Genomic DNA, 16,515 nt, shown 5'->3' with positions numbered 1-16,515 from the left:
TACATGATCACACCCTATTTTTCCTCCCAGGGTCCCTGCCTTGTTCAGAACACAGGATGGACAATGCTCTGGGGAATGAATCAGGGCTGTGTTATAAAGGAGACTGTAGTCTGTAGGACCTCTGCTTCATTTGTTGGAGGAGGTGAAAGGTGTACAGTGAATGAAGCAGGGGATTGCAGGAAAATAAAGGGTAGCCCAGAGCCGGCACTAGGCATAAGCAGACTAAACAATTGCTTAGTGCCCTGAGCAGCTCAAGGGGGCTCCTATTTGTTTTTTAGTAGGTGTTGGGGGTGGACAAAAATATTTTTGCTGTGGGCCCACAGTGGGCTAGCACCACCTCTGGGATAGTCTCATGGCTAAGTCAATTGAATGCTGCCCTGGAGAATTGGATTTCCTCCCTCCCTCTACCATAGAGTTCCTATGTTCTCCACCTGCCCAGACTCCATGTCCTCAGTCTCCTTGCCCAGCCAGTCCCAGTTCCTCCCTCCCAGCTCCTTGTCCAATATGTCTCTCTCTTCCTCTGCAGTTGTCCATCCCTACCCCTATTACCTATATCCATCAACTGATTCCTAGTCCTGTCCCCAGGCTTCTCATCCAGGCTCAGTCACCTCCAGTCCCACTGGTTTCCTGTCCCAATCTCCTTGCTCAGTGAGTTTCAACTTCTCCCCACCACCACTGGCTCTGAATCACGGTCACCCACCACCACTACTGGTCTGGTCCCAGGCTCACAAGGCTCCTTTTCCCAATCGACTCCTTTCCTTCCTCTACTCCCGGGCAATTTCTGTGCCAAAAAATTAAAATTCTGCATATTTTATTTGTCAAAATAACACAATATAATCATGCCGGTTTCAATTATTTTGGTAAGTTATTTCAAAATACCTGTCAGCAAGTATGTTTGTAACAATACAGACAACAAAAAAGATTCCCCAATGAGTAGAGCGTTAAAGAAACCCCTACGACAACCCGGTTCCTGTTTCTTTGTTATGTTTTTGTCAGGTGCCTCAGTCTGGCTGTGACACACATACCAGCTGGGCACATCTTGGGGGAACACTCTGCCCCTCTGGTCTTTTAGTGGATTCTGGTTTTTTCACCCTGACCCTATAGGATTCCCATATTTCAAGTTCCCAGTGCTGGGAGGAGAGAGATTTGGAGTGGGGACAGTTAGGAAGTTCTAGAGGGAGTATTTTGGGGAAGCTGGAGGGGGTGCATGTACTGGGAGGGGGTATTTGGAGGGAGTTGGGCGGTGTTTGAGGGGGGTGTACTGTGAAGGGGGTATTTGGAGGAAGTTGGAGGGGGGTTGGGTGGTGTTTGAGGGGGGTGTACTGTGAAGGGGGTATTTGGAGGGAGTTGGAGGGGGGTTGGGCGGTGTTTGAGGGGGGTGTACTGTGAAGGGGGTATTTGGGGTGCTGGAGGGGCATGTGTGTACTGGGAGGAGGTATTTCAGGAGTGCTGGAGGGGGTTGCGCAGGCTCCCCACCACAGCCAAGACACTCATGCCCACTTCCTCCCAGAACCCAGCCACAGGCTCCGCTCCATGCAGCTTCGTTACTGTCCCACCAGTCAGAGATGAGCCATACCTGCTGATAGTGTGGGGCACAGTTTAAGGGTTCAACCACCCCAGAAACAGTTTGAGTCATGCCTCCCTCGGCAGGCCCCTGCCCTTACCTTCAGTCTCCCTCCTGGAAAGCAGCAGTCCCTCCCTGTAGCTCCCAGCTGTTGCTCCTCCATGGTGCAGTTCGCGGGCTCCAACAGCTGCCATGCAGGGAGGGGGCATTACCACACCATGTGACTGAGCAGGGCTGGCAAACCCTGGCAGAAATTGGGGGGGGCATGTGACCCCCAAATGCCCCCACACGCATCACCACTGCAGCCCCACCCTTCCTCACACTTTGCACAAGCCAGATCTCCCCGGTCCACTCTCATCCCAAGGCAGATGAGGGTCAGGCCTGGCAGCCAGAGCATGCAGAGCCATGTGATTCCATCCCCACCAGGCCAGGCACTCGGCTCACGGCAGGGCAGCAGTCCACCCCGCCTCCTTTGTTCAGGGCGTTCCGGGAACTGCAGCCAGCCCATGCCTCCCACACAGGTGCACTATGAGCTGGGGAGCCAGGGTCTGATGGGTCCAGCAGCCCCCAGCAGTGGACAGCAGCTCTGCAGAGCCAATTCTTGGGGAAAAATGAAATGATGTGCAGAACATTCCTCAGTGGTTTGAGCATTGGCCTGTTAAACCCAGGGTTGTGAGTTCAATCCTTGAGGGGGGCCATTTAGGGATCTGGGGCAAAAATTGAGGATTGGTCCTGCTTTCAGCAGGGGGTTGGACTAGATGACCTCCTGAGGTCCCTTCCAACCCTGATATTCTATGAAACATTAATTCTGCAAAAATTCTGTGTTGCACAGTGGTGCAGGAGTATTCTTCTTGACCCAGCTCTTTCCCCATCTGTATCTGAGGTATGGGGAAACACAAAGAACATAGGAGATACTGTCTTCCTGCTTTAAGTTCTAGTACCTGGTCCCACCCCAGGGATGGTTCATGTGGAGTCTGGTCAACACTAGAGCTGTGAAAATAATTGATTTTTCAGTTCACTCACAATTCCAAAAAGTTGAGGGGATGTTTTTGCTGTGTTTTTACATGTTTCTGAACTTTGAAAGTAAAATTGAAGGCAATTTCAGGGGGGGGAAATCATTTTGAACTGAAAAATTGAAACATTACATTTCAAAAATGTCTAAATGAAATATTCCAACTTTTTCTGAATTTTTACATGAACAATTCTGCAAAACTGACAAGAATTCACAAAATGTTTGTGTCACTGGATCTGCATTTTTTGACAAAGCAAATGTTTCAGCTGAAAAATTTTGCCCAGCTTTCGTCAGCGGTAGTAAGGGGATGGAGCGTGCGCAGTGAGCAGAGACTTCTGAGGTTTTAGCTAATTAATTCGAAGATGACTCTACTCAGCATGCGCAAATTGAGATTATTCAAAGGCTTATAACTTGGCCAAATTTGGGTGGGTTTTTACAGAAACAGCATTAGACACATTCTTGACTCAAAGGACACCCAGCTGCCAAATTTCAAGTCCCTGCTCCAAAACAAGGGGAAGCTAGAGCACCTCAAAGAAAAGGGCACTCAAAGTTTTTAACAGTGTAAAGCAATGTACTTTTCCCTTACATCATCCTTGGAAACAACTGAACCATTTTGGTTGAAGCATTAAAAAAAAAATCATCTGGAGGCAGACAGCTGGCATGGAAAATTTTCGCCCAAACAGTTCAAGTTTGGCAAAGATATAAGCAATTGACACCAGGATCTTATCATGGGAAGTTCTGGACAACCTTATGGGAGATCTTGAAAAAGGCAAAGGTGTGAGTGATAAATTCAGCTCTTCTTCTCAGGAATTCTTTTCAGCTCTTCTTCTTAGGTCTCTGGTTAGACCCTTCAGGAACAGATCAGTTGGCTGCAGTTTGCTGCAGTCTTAATGAGGAGAAAGAAAAGGAGTACTAGTGGCACCTTAGAGACTAACCAATTTATTTGAGCATAAGCTTTCGTGAGACATACAGGTAAGTCCTTTAAGCTTTCGTGAGCTTATGCTCAGATAAATTGGTTAGTCTCTAAGGTGCCACTAGTACTCCTTTTCTTTTTGCGAATACAGACTAACACGGCTGCTACTCTGAAACCTGTCATTAATGAGATGAAGTATTACTGGTCCCATTAGACATATGTGAATGAAAATCTATTTTTATTAGTATTACAGTACCATAAATGTGAATGGTGCTCTAAAGAGAAATGAAATACAACATCCATCTCAGAAAGAATTTACAGTTTAAGGCTCTGACCTTGCAACTAAAAGAGACCCCATTAGGGTCATCGAGTCAGTGTCAAGGTCAGTATGTAAGACAATACAGAATAAGGGAGGGTAACAAACACAAAGATTGGGTTAGGAGGACCTCGTGTGCAGTGACTACAAATACAGTTATGTGGATGGTGAGGTTAATGATGAGTGTCACACACAGGTCTATCAATAAATGACATTGAGAATGCTCAGGAAGGTGCAGTTTTTATATTTATGTCTGCTTTCTATTTCATACTAGCAACAATGAACTGCGGGCACAGCATTGCAGAATGAATGTTGTACTTCTAGGTGGTTGAAATCATTCAGCCTCCAGGCTCATGCTTTGTAATGCTAATTGATACCTGATATTGTCACCCAAAAATGGATTGGAGAGCATATCTACTTGCTTAGTTCTCTGTTCATTACGGTACTTAAGTATGTATATAAACGGAGGTGAAAGTAAACCAGTCCGGTCCAGTCTGGCGTACCAGTAAGAAAGTGGCCGCCGGTACAAAGGCGACTGTACTTGCAGGGCCACTGACGGGGGAGCAAAAGGGGCAGCTGCCTCGGGGCCAGCAATGTAAATCACTGCCAGAACCCCCAGCAGCATGGGCTGGGTGGAGCTGAAGGGCTGGCTGGGGGAGTCTGGCCCCTTCCGCCCAAAGCCCCGCCCCTTCCAGAGGCCCAGAGACGCCCCCGCCCTCCCACCTGACCCTGGACCCCTGCCACCCAGCATACAGGTAAGTCCTTTAAGTTACTTTCACTCCTGTATATAAGTTCTAAGTACAGAAATATGTCCATTGACTAAGAAGGGTCTGTTTATAGGCTTAAAATTATAGATTTGCTTGAGTATCTTGATGAACCATGGCCTTAACCTCTATTTTTGTACTTATATGGCTCCCATTGACATAGCCTCAAAACACCTCATAAACATTCTTTTTCTTTCCTCTTACAACACCCCAATTTACAGATTGGGAATTGAGGCACGGAGTTAAATAAGTGACATGCAGAAAGACACACTGGACATCTGTAGCTCAGCCAAGCACGCAATCCACATTTTTTAAATTGCCAAGTCAGTGCTTTGGCCACAAGGCCATCCATGCTTTCCCTTAATACTCACCAGTGTTCAAGACTTAAAATAAAAATTACCCCAACTAAAGTTTAGCTGAGTCTGTGAAATACATTTTCTTATTAATTTATAAGAAAGCAAATACACTTCTGATGGCTCTACTGAATTAAATTGTTTGTTCCTGTCTTATATTTAAAAAGCAGTTTCACTTTATCCTCACACAGATTTACCTCACCCCTTATTTGCATGAGATTTTTCTTCCTACAGTGTTTGAAAATCTTTTACCCATGCCTCATGCCCCCTTCCTACGTACACTTTGGGCTTTACATAAGGAAACAGTGGAGGCCTTTCTGTGTATATTTTCATTTTTGGCCTCTCTCAATATAGAGTTAAATTATTCAGAAAACGCTTACAATGGTTTCTGGAGTGAGCAAACTGTTCCTTGTATTTTAAGTAGCTTTGCACACAGCCAATTCTATCTCATTCTAGCTTGAAAAATTTTTATCTGCTGGAGAACTGAATTTCTTATACCAGTGTAAGTTTTGTAATAGGATAGCATGTAAAACTATTTAGTTTAGGTAATGTAACATTCTGTAATCCAACACTTTCTGTAATGACAGATATGTTAACATGGAGCCATCTAGTGGATGCACTGGTGAGCACTATCTAGGGAAAGAATAAAATAAAAATTTATTAAAGACAGAGCTATATTGTGTGTGCACACACACACACGCACAAAATCTATTCACTTAAATATGTTCTGAAATGCTCTTAAAAAGGTTTGAAATCCCAAATTATTACTAGAATGTGTATGGACTGAATATAGCTCATTACAAACCATGTATAATATGGTTGAAAATAACCCTTTCCCCCCCATTCAGACCCTGTATAGGATTCAGTATTTCCTTTGCAAAAGCTGATGTGACCTGACGCAAAGTAAGGAACACTGCAAAAGGAGTTGTTAGTTACAGATATATGAGTCAGCAAAGACTCACAAAGAAGTCTTTGGTTTTACTGGTTTGACTAGGAGAAGAACTCTGACTACACATGTCAAACTCCCTGTTTTGTTTTGTTTTTTATAACAAGGAAAAATGGAAGCCATTGCAAAGGCAAAGTTTATAATAATGAGTAAATTTATTATCTAGCTTCTATGTAGTAGTCAGTAAATTTACTGCCACTATTAAAAAGTATGGCCAAGATTTTTTTTAAATGTATACCTAAGTTTAGCCTTCTAAATCCATATTTGGGTACCTAAAAGAATGTCCTGATTTTCAAAACTACTGAGCACCCATTTGTTCCCAGTGTTTCTGTGGATTTAGCTACTAAATTGATATGCTGTTATCATTATATTGGTCCACGAGGGTGTCAGAATTGGGTCTCTTAATTAACCCATTAATTGAAGACAAAAACTTTTGTCTTAAAAGATACAAATCACTCCATTCTGGAAGAACCAAAACTCACTTAGATCATATACTCTTATCATGCTCTATTGTACCATAAGAACATAAGAACGGCCATACTGGGTCAGACCAAAGGTCCATCCAGCCCAGTATCCTGTCTACTGACAGTGGCCAATGCCAGGTGCCCCGGAGTGAGTGAACCTAACAGGTAATGATCTGGTGATCTCTCTCCTGCCATCCATCTCCACCCTCTGACAAACAGAGGCTAGAGACACCATTCCTTACCCATCCTGGTTAATAGCCATTAATGGACTTAACCTCCATGAATTTATCAGGTCTCTTTTAAACGCTGTTATAGTCCTAGCCTTCACAACCTTCTCAGGCAAGGAGTTCCACAGGTTGACTGTGCAGTGTGTAAAGAAGAACTTCCTTTTATTTGTTTTAAACCTGCTGCCCATTAATTTCATTTGGTGGCCCCTAGTTCTTATATTGTGGGAACAAGTAAATAACTTTTCCTTATTCACTTTCTCCACACCACTCAAGATTTTATATATCTCTATCATATCTCCCCTTAGTTTCCTCTTTCCCAAGCTGAAAAGTCCTAGCCTCTTTAATCTTTCCTCATATGGGACCCGTTCCAAACCCCTAATCATTTTAGTTGCCCTTTTCTGAACTTTTTCTAATGCCAATGTATCTTTTTTGAGATGAGGGGACCACATCTGTATGCAGTATTCAAGATGTGGGCGTACTATGGGTTTATATAAGGTCAATAAGATATTCTCTGTCTTATTCTCTATCCCTTTTTTAATTATTCCTAACATCCCATTTGCTTTTTTGATTGCCGCTGCACACTGCGTGGACGTCTTCAGAGAACTAGCCACGATGACTCCAAGATCTTTTTCCTGATTAGTTGTGTCATTACCTTGACACATACACGAAAAATCCAGGAACCATAATTACCTGAAGTATTCAGGAACATAGTGAGAGGCCTCCTAATAGAAAGGTTGATATTGAGACCCTGTTTGTTTCAGCAGTAGGTCCAAGCAGACCTGTCATATCCAAGTATATGGAATTTTGCTTAAATGGAAAAGTAAGCTCACTTATTTCTATGAGGCAAGAATCATGTCTCTTGTATAGATATAAAACTCCATGCGTGTGTGTGATACTGTAGAAGTAATACTTAATAATTAAGTGTCTAATTACAGGGCCTGTTCATTTAGAGGAGCAGATGGACCTAAAGCATTCAGCAGGAGATGTGACATCTCTGCAATATCATCTCAAGCCTAGTGGTCTGTGGCAGTGTCTTTGTGAAAAGTGGTGGACAAGGACAACATGGCTGCTGTAAATCTCAGGCATTAGGAGTAACCTCCCAAACGTCGAAAATATAGCATTATTCCCTGATTTTAGAAGATTACATTTGATTTGAAGAACAGATAACTCTATCTGAGGGAAGTGATGACACTTTGTTTTCCCCAGTTTCTCAGATATTCACGGGGTAGATCTTTTTTCTTCCCCGCTCATATTTGTTTGTGTGCTTCTTATTTGATATTCTAGATTTTCTAGGCACACATTTTATCTCTTAGAAAAAAGTGAACATCCTTAGCAAGATCAGGTATCAGAAAGGCCCAAGGAAGATGGTGATCTCAGCTTTTTTCAGAAAATGCTGTAAGGTGCCCCTTTAATGTGGGGACTTGAATTTGAATAATTAAGATAAATTTTACTTTGCTTTCCCTAGTCTATGGGAATACTTTTATTGACTGTTCAAGGTAAGAAAGAAAAGTATTGTGACAACAGGTGCCAGTGTCATGCATGTTATGAGTCATTCATGTATAAGCACTCAGGATTCAACTCTCCATAGAAAGAATTAAAGGAACCCCATGCAGTAATCAAACCCAGATGGTCATGATAGGGATTGTGTGGGTTTAAAGCACTCTCAGGATGGACAAATAAATGTCTTCTGAGGTTCCCTTCTGTTTCAGCTCAGTGGTTTGAGCATTAGCCTGCTAAACCCAGGGTTGTGAGTTCAATCCTTGAGGGGGCCATTTAGGGATCTGGGGCAAAAATTGGGGATTGGTCCTGCTTTGAGCAGGGGGTTGGACTAGATGACCTCCTGAGGTCCCTTCCAACCCTGATATTCTATGATTCTATGATTCAGAGGCGCTGCACAAAAGGAGGTTTTGTAGCCATGTGACCCTAGGTCAGGAGCCTTGAATTAGGGGGTTTTCCCAGGTGTAAAACCAGCAGCTGAGGCAGGAAAGGGGAACAGTGTATTTAAGCAATCAGATTCCAGTAAAGTCCACGAGAGACAGAAATCCCAAGCAGCTGCTCCTTGGTGATTGGCAGTGGTGCCTGAGCTGAGATTTCTGCAAGAAGGCATTGCCTGTGTGTCCTTTGTGAACACCTCTGTTCCAGGAAAGAGGAGGTATGAACATTCTGCAAATGAACACACTACACTAAGAAAATACCCTCATACTCTGCCACTGATTTTTCCTCCAGTGGGAAACTGACAGACAAGGCCCCCCAAATCTGCTACCACTCAGCAAAGGTCAATAGTCTCTTCACATATTGCTTTCTTGGTAGTTACATTCGTATTTAAGCTGTTTTATATCATGTTATGGGAATTTTTTCCTCTTTTTTAGATGTTAAACCAGGGTTTTTACAGATGCTGTGGTGTGTATTTTGCATAGCACTAGTTGAAAAATTTCTGTCAAAACTGTTTTTCAATAGAATATTTGGTTTTTGTGAAGGGTCTGCTTTTGATGGAAAATATTGATGGGGGGAGCATCATCAAAACTCCCCAAACCTGAAATATTTTGATTTGGATATCCTCCTGCTGTGACTCATGGGAATTGTATTTTGGTTTCCTCATGTCCCCATGCTCCCATATGGGCCAGGTTCCCCAGCTGGACTATATCACCCAAGATGATGCATCCACATTACCCTGAGCCTGGGACTCTCATGATGCAAGCACCTCACTTCAGTAGGGGAGACTGTGGTACATCATAGCCGATTTATGAGAATAAAGTACTTCATGGGCTCCTATGCTTGGGGCCTAAGTAATAATCATGGAAAATTGTTCCTTTTTTCCCCCATGAAATATGACTTGGTATGTTACACTAAAAACATATTCATTGAACAGTGCAAACAACTCTCTTATTGCCTTATCTGATATTTAATAAGATATCATTTGTACATTTGTATGTATAGTTTTAAAACAGCCAAGCACTCCCTGTGGGTTTTTTCTGGGATTAAAAAAAATAGTGTCAGGCAAGAAGGTTAGGTTCTTCAAAGTTTTTAATCAATTCAAGCCAGCACAGATGAAAAATATTACAAATTATTCAAATCCAGAAGCCCTAGACTACAAACTACTTAATACTAAAAATAATCAAAACATCAATTTACTCTACACTGGATTCCTAAAGTAGATGTGATCATATTGACATGTATTCAGTTAATAGTATAGTTTATATTTGCGACTATTACAGTGGGCAAACACAAACACTTTTTCCTGCTTTTATAGATTTTACAACTTTGAAAGAGATTCTCTCTACATAAAGGGCTTTATCATGCAAGGTGCTGAATGCTCTGACACCAATCTAGCAAAGTCTTTAGGCACATGGTTAACTTTAAGATGATGAGAAGTCCAATGAGATTGCCTGAGATTATAATTTTTAATCCCTATGGGACTCTTCACCGTCTTCAATGTAAGCACATGATTTTTAAGGTAGTTAGGTGTTGCTGCACTCAACATTGCAAATTACGCCAACCTGATTTAGGAGTCTAAGGACTCGACTAGACTGTGAGTTAACCCACAGTAGAGAGATGTAAATGCCATTTCTGCGGAGACTATGTTAACGAACACGAGGGAACTGTTAATGCTAGCAGGTCCACGCGGGCCAGTTAGTGCACAACACCCTAATGCTCACTAGAATTTACATCCTCTAGTGTGAACTAATGCACCATGTAGACGAACCCTAAAAAGTATTTTCAAAAGGGATTTAGGCACTTAGGAACCTAAATCTAATTGAGAGTCAGTCAGCATTGCCCAAATACCTTTAAAAATCGGGGCCTAAGTGTTTTCCTGAATCAGAGTCTTAAGCACATGCTTAACTCCATGACTGCAACCACTTGAGTTAAAAAAGAACTTCTATTGGCTGCTAGCAATATAGGGTTTAAACATTTGCTCTTACTCATATTTACCATCAGCAGATACATCAGCAGGAGAAACTTCCAACAGTAGCTGTAAGTAACAAGTAATTTTGTCAACAAAATTAAAATGTAATTTAAAATGTACAAAAGGCAGGTAAATCAGAAGTCCCCCCAACATAAAGAGAAGGGCATAGCTATACTGCACCTTGGGAGACCATATTATAGGAGCCAAAACTAAGAACAAAGAAACTGCCACCATTGCAAATGCAACTGGTAAAAACACCTGCAAAAGAAACAAATTGTTAGAGGAAGCAAAAATAGACATTTGTCATTTTATGCATTAAATGCAAGAGAACTAAGTAGCTTTGCCATATTGCAAGCACAATTAATTGCCCCGCCACCCCTTTTGCCTGGGGTTATGTCAGCAAAAAGAGTAACTCAAAGCTTAATCTAAAAATGAATTGTGAACCATCCATTTACAATTGCTATTCACAAACTAGATGTTCAGGAATTTTTTCCCCAATGTTATCCCAAGATAAAATGTTACACCTTTTAACTCTTTTTTCCATTTACCTTGTATGGTCGCTGTAGATTAGGTTCCCGGTATCGGAGTATAATCAGGCTGGCACAAGTCAGTCCAATCATTAGCCATACAGAAAATCCAAAGTAATTTGTTAAAGTAATTAGATCAGCGGGGATAATAAAAATGGATGCAATGATGGTTGAAAAAATCATGGCCGGTGCTGGAGTCCAATAGTGGACATTAAGCATGGATATTAAAACAGGCAGGTGTCCCGACTGACTTCCAGCATAACTTAATCGTGCTAATGTAAACATGCTGCTGTTGAGGGCACCAAATATTGAGGCAGCAACAGAGAGAGGAATGACCCAAGCAACCGAGGGGATCACTCTGTCAGCCCAAGTGACTGCCACAGCAACTGCAAGGAAACAAAATGTCATTAAAACCGTGGGTGTGGTGTCCCAACAGTCTTACTGAACTGATGACAACTCAGTGGAACCAGTTTGTGAGTAAGAACTAGGGGGTACAGAGGGTTCTGTGGCTGTGTATAGTGAAACCACACTATTTACAAGTAGGCAAAAGCAGGAGATGGGATCAGGGCATGGTGGGGAGAACAAATGTGTTAACCCCCTGTGACATGGACTGCTACTGAATGGGAGTTTCCTGCGTGGCAGTATGCAGAGGGCAGGGACAGGTCAGATGATTCATCAGTGCACAGAATCTAATCCTTTATCCCTGCAGTTCTCAACCAGGGGCCTGGGGTGCCCCTTGGGGGCCGCGAGCAGGTTGCAGCGGGGTCTGCCTTGCAGGGCCAATGTTAGACTTGCTGGGGCCCAAGGCAGAAAGCTAAAGCCATGTGGCACGGTGCTGAAGCCTGGGGCTCCAAGACCTGTCACCTGGGGCTGAAGCTGAAGCCTGAGCAACTTAGCTTCGCAGGGCCCCCGATGGCATAGGACCCCAGGTAGTTGCCCTGCTTGTTACCTCCTAACACTGGCTTTTATATGAGAAAAACAGTTGCGACAGCACAGGTGGGTTGTGGAATTTTTATAGCATGTTGGGGGGGCCTCAGTAAGAAAAGGGTTGAGAACCCCTGCTCTGTCCCATTGTGGGACTCCACAAAGAAATGTGAAGGGCTACTTCCCAGCACCTCTTGAAAATTCGCTAGTCAAGTGCCCATGCTAGTGCAAAGGGACTGGTATTTACTGGGCCAACAACCAAAGGGCATAAGATACTCAGATACTACAGTGATGCGCACAGTATAAGAAGCTGATTAGGACAGAAAAAGGACAATCAGAGAGAGGAATACAATTCTTCCTGGACTTTCTATAGCAGCTACAATCCAACGGAAGATGAGAGACTCTAAGCGCATGGCACTTTTAGTATAGAGCCGCCTACAGAATGAGGACATTTGTTCTGAAAATTAACCCCTAAAAAAGGCCTGTAATAAGACCATTTTTGTTTTATTTATTTGTAGGCTTTTTCAACGGTGCTCATTGCTCAAACATTAATGAGTTTTTCCTTATAACACACCTGTGAAGTAGGGAGTATAGTCGTACTATTACAGGTAGTGAGCTAAAGCACAGAGAGACAAAGGCCTGGTCTTCTTACTGAAGACGAGCTCTGTGTAAGCACAAAAGCTTCTCTCTCTCACCACCAGAAGTTGGTCCAATAAGAGATATTATCTCTCCCACCTTGACTCTCTAATATCCTAGGACTGACATAGCTACAACAACTCCAGTTTTACTAAACAGATTTAAATTAAACTGTGGCAACTTCTATGTACACACAAGCCCCCAAGGAGTTTCCTCAGAGCCCCACAGGAAGTCTCTGTTAAGGTATGTCTACATAATAGCTGGAAACAAGTGTCCCAGCCCAGGCAGACATACCCACACTAGAGTGACTAGAGCTAGTGCACTAAAAATAGCAGAATGGACATTGCAGCTTAGGCTGGAGCTCAGACTCTCAAGCCCACCCAAGACCCTAGGCTTGAGAGCCCAAGACCCTAGGCTTGAGAGCCCAAGCCACAACATTTGTACTTCTATTTTTAGCATGCTAGCTTGAGCCCCACTAGCACAAGTCTGTCTGCCCAGGCTGAAGGCTCACATCAGCTGCAGTGTAGACATACCCTAAGGGCTCAGAACAGAAGCCAGATCTCCTGACTCAAAGTCCAGTGCCTTCCTATATGTAAACCCTGAATTCATCTGGATCTACGTGACCCCAACAGGGTGGACACCGATAAATAGTTGAAATGATTACCTCTCCTTTTGATTTATCAGCCTTATATCCTTACCTGAGGAGACAATTTCCTTAGGTGTCAGAACTGTCAGGTACGAGATGTTTACCAGTAAATAAAACAAAGTCACTGCAGGAATTGCAGTCATCACAGTCAAGGGGATATTTCTATTAGGATTTATCATCTCTTCTGAAAAAATATAATTTAGAAAATTATTTAATAAAATAAATATACTCACAATATTGCTTTCGAAAAAGTGCTTCCCTGACAAACTTGATAGGAGTAAGGAGTAAATTTGTGGCAATGTTTCATAAGGTAACAGAGGAGAGAGAAACATTGACTGTGAAACCATGAAAATTGGCGGAGGTACTTGGTGACACCTGTAACTACTTTTAAATAGAGCTAGTCAGAAATACAGTATATACAAAGTGCTGTCCAATGCACAAAGTAAACAAACTGAAAAGCCTTACCAAGCCCTAACCAAGTGTAAATCTGGGTTGCTGAGACAACCATTTATTTTATTAAATCTTGTTTTATTGAAAGACCTGCTCTCTGTGTGCAAATTTCACCCTGTCCCATCTCTGAACCAGGCATCCTTGTTGAGAGGGGCTTAAAGGGTAAAGACTTACTGAAACCTAGACAGCTCATTTTCATCTGTCAAAAGGGCATGGACAGAGGGGTCCACTCCCAATGAAGTGAGTTGCAAAAAAAAGCATATAAGCAGGCAACTCTAAAGGACCAAACAGGGTGAGAGAGGTGGAGGTGGCCTATTATTGACAGTGGCGGGAGAAGGGTAAGCTGTCTCTTATTTTCCTCAAATCTTCTCTGTTGTTTAAAATCTTCTAAAATGCAGTAAATTGTCTTTGGTATTTTAAACTGTTGAAGGGCAGGATGCCTAGAACCCCGACTTTTAATTTTTATCTCCCAACTTTGTTTCACTAGTGACAGGCCTGGCATTCATCTTAGATTGAATTCATTGGCTCCCGGCAGATGGGGTAGAAATCTTTGTTAAAAAAGAAGAGAATTCGGTGTCAAAAAGTATTGAGATGTAGGTCCACTGCATTTGCAGCTTCTAACTGTTGGCTAATATGTTGTTTTGCAGTAGTAGTAATTGAATCCAGACAAATTAGTAGAGTATGAAAAAAATTGAATTTTATTGTGTTAAAAAGTATGGTTTTATGTAATGCTAAAAAAAGTCCTAATGTGATTTAAAAATAAAAAATCTAACTTTTTTTTTTACCAAAAGGGGAGAAAAAAAGGCTTTTGCCTACAGCATATTCTCAAGCTAGAAATAAGTGTTTCTACGCTGTCATTTTTTAAAACATTAAATCATTTTTCATGTTCTTTTTCTTTCCAATAGCCTTTGTTATTTTTAGTTTGTTTAATGTTTGACTTATAGGAAAGGATAAAACTGGAAGGGAATGTTAAAGACTAAAGGACAAAAACTGAAGTATACGGTGTGATTCTGCAAAACCCTTATTCATACGAGTAGTCCCAGTGTTCATGATCATCTACGTTATCATGAACATCTATCATGCAAGCTTGCAATAATTGTTCATATTATTAAATATCACATGCAAAGTGGAATAACCAAATGACTAACCAAAAACTAGGAGGGCTTTAATATTTAAAAATGAATATATTAAAAAGGGCACAGAAAAGATGTTTATAACATTTTCCTTACTCTTTTCCTTTACTCTTTTTCTTTATTCTCTACTAAGAATTATTTTCCCAGTGAAATGATTGACCTCTTATGAAAATCAAAACTGATATTGTTAAAAGTATTGTTTCTGAGTGCAATGCAAAATGAAATAGTTCATGTACTTGTCAAAATAAGCAATTCAAGGGTGTGCATTAGTAAGCTTCTGGTATGTGCCCTGGGTGGCTGAAGGCACTCAGTCTTGATATCTGCACTCTGCTCTGCATACCCTTTTGCAAATAATTGCAATAGCATTGAGAGAGGGGAAAATCACTATTTTATGTCCGCAAATTCTATTTGCATATGCATTTAAACTAAACCTTTTGTTTTCCACATTTGTTTTCCACATTTCTGCTTTAAATATGCCACTGGTTCTGGAGACAGTAAATGCACATTATGCAAACAAGCTGCATAAAAGACGACAATGCACCTTTACAACACAACCAGACACAAAGCTTGAATATAACCAGTGTTTTAATATAAATGTCTTTACAGGCTAAATTGGTCTCACTGGGAGACAAGCTCTAATAACATTATCTGAAGAATGTAAGAATGTTGGCCACAAATTAAATGTAAAAAACGAGATATACCTGCCATGTAATTGAGGGACCACCAACCGCCATATGCATATAATCCCTGGAAAAAAGCTTCTGCAATCTGTGAGGCATCAGGAATCTCTGAGCTGAATGCATTCTCAAACCTTCCTAAATTCTCCTTTCTTCCTCTAACCAGCAGGACAATGCCTCCTATGCCAATTACAGATAGTGCCATCATCTTCAGTACTGTGAAAACAGTTTGAACCCAAGGAGCCATTTTGAGACTTCGGCCATTCAGAATCCCCAAAGACCAAAGAACTGTCAAAGCCAAGCATTTCTTTAGCAGCTCTGGTGCAGGGCATACACCATAGAAAGGTTGGGTAGCATATTCGGCAAACAACAAGGCTCGAGTAGCATTTGATGCTGGTTTGGTAAAGGTTGCTGTCCAGATAAAGATGAAAGCAGGTAGGGATCCAAGCGCTCTTTTTATGTGACTGTATTCTCCTCCAGATAATGGTAAGGCAGTCCCCAGCTCTGCATAACAGAGGGCTCCCATCAGTGATATTACTCCACAAGCAGTCCAGATGCTTAGCGCAACACCCACATTAAGTAAGGAGCATTTTAGCACTCCTGTGGGAGACACAAAGATCCCTGCACCTACTATGGTGCCTATAATAAAATTTACCCCATCAAAATACCCTATTGTTCTTTTGAGCTGCATCCTGTCATTTTCATTACTTCTCACTTCTTCTTTGAGATAGTCATGCTCCCTTTTCCCATTTTCTCTATCTGTTCTCAGCTAAGGTCAATGATTGTAGGGGCTTGAGAAGCCCCTTATTCCATTGCTGTGTTGTTATGAAGTTGACCTGACCTTACTCGCTAGTGAAACGCTTCAGGAATATTGGCTTAGTCATTCAGAAGACAAAGCCTTCTTTGGTTGTTTGATGTTTAATGTGTGAAGATGATTAACCAAGTATTGCAAGAACAACTCGTTATCAAATGTCAGTATAATCTGTACTTCACAGATTATTAGGTTTTTTTAAAGAAACGGTCATTATAATACATTAACAATAAATGCTTTCTAGTTCT

The 16,515-nt window shown here is 41.8% G+C and overlaps 1 protein-coding gene across 1 annotated transcript; it reads right to left on the bottom strand.

Moving 5' to 3' along the window:
- Positions 1–9,565: 9,565 nt before the first annotated feature.
- On the bottom strand, positions 9,566–16,301 carry SLC7A13 (solute carrier family 7 member 13). The gene is made up of 4 exons (XM_073330679.1): positions 15,481–16,301; positions 13,249–13,380; positions 11,012–11,376; positions 9,566–10,721 (listed from the first exon to the last, which is right to left on the bottom strand). Exons 1-4 carry the CDS (start codon positions 16,145–16,147, stop codon positions 10,476–10,478), a joined length of 1,410 nt encoding a protein of 469 aa, XP_073186780.1. The 5' UTR covers positions 16,148–16,301; the 3' UTR covers positions 9,566–10,475.
- Positions 16,302–16,515: the final 214 nt, after the last annotated feature.

This window comes from Lepidochelys kempii, chromosome 2 (genome assembly GCF_965140285.1).
Source record: "Lepidochelys kempii isolate rLepKem1 chromosome 2, rLepKem1.hap1, whole genome shotgun sequence".
Classification (NCBI taxonomy): Eukaryota; Metazoa; Chordata; order Testudines; family Cheloniidae; genus Lepidochelys; species Lepidochelys kempii.
Note: the sequence above shows the minus strand (reverse complement) of the source record. Positions and strands in the feature narration are given on the sequence as shown.

Bases quoted from the DNA above. Each gene is read 5' to 3' on its own strand.
- SLC7A13 (XM_073330679.1), bottom strand. From the start codon at position 16,147: ATGCAGCTCAAAAGAACAATAGGGTATTTTGATGGGGTAAATTTTATT. The intron at 11,377-13,248 runs GTAAGGATATAA...GTTTCCTTGCAG, and splicing joins TAAGGAAATTGTCTCCTCAG to TTGCTGTGGCAGTCACTTGG. The intron at 10,722-11,011 runs GTAAATGGAAAA...TTTCTTTTGCAG, and splicing joins ATCTACAGCGACCATACAAG to GTGTTTTTACCAGTTGCATT.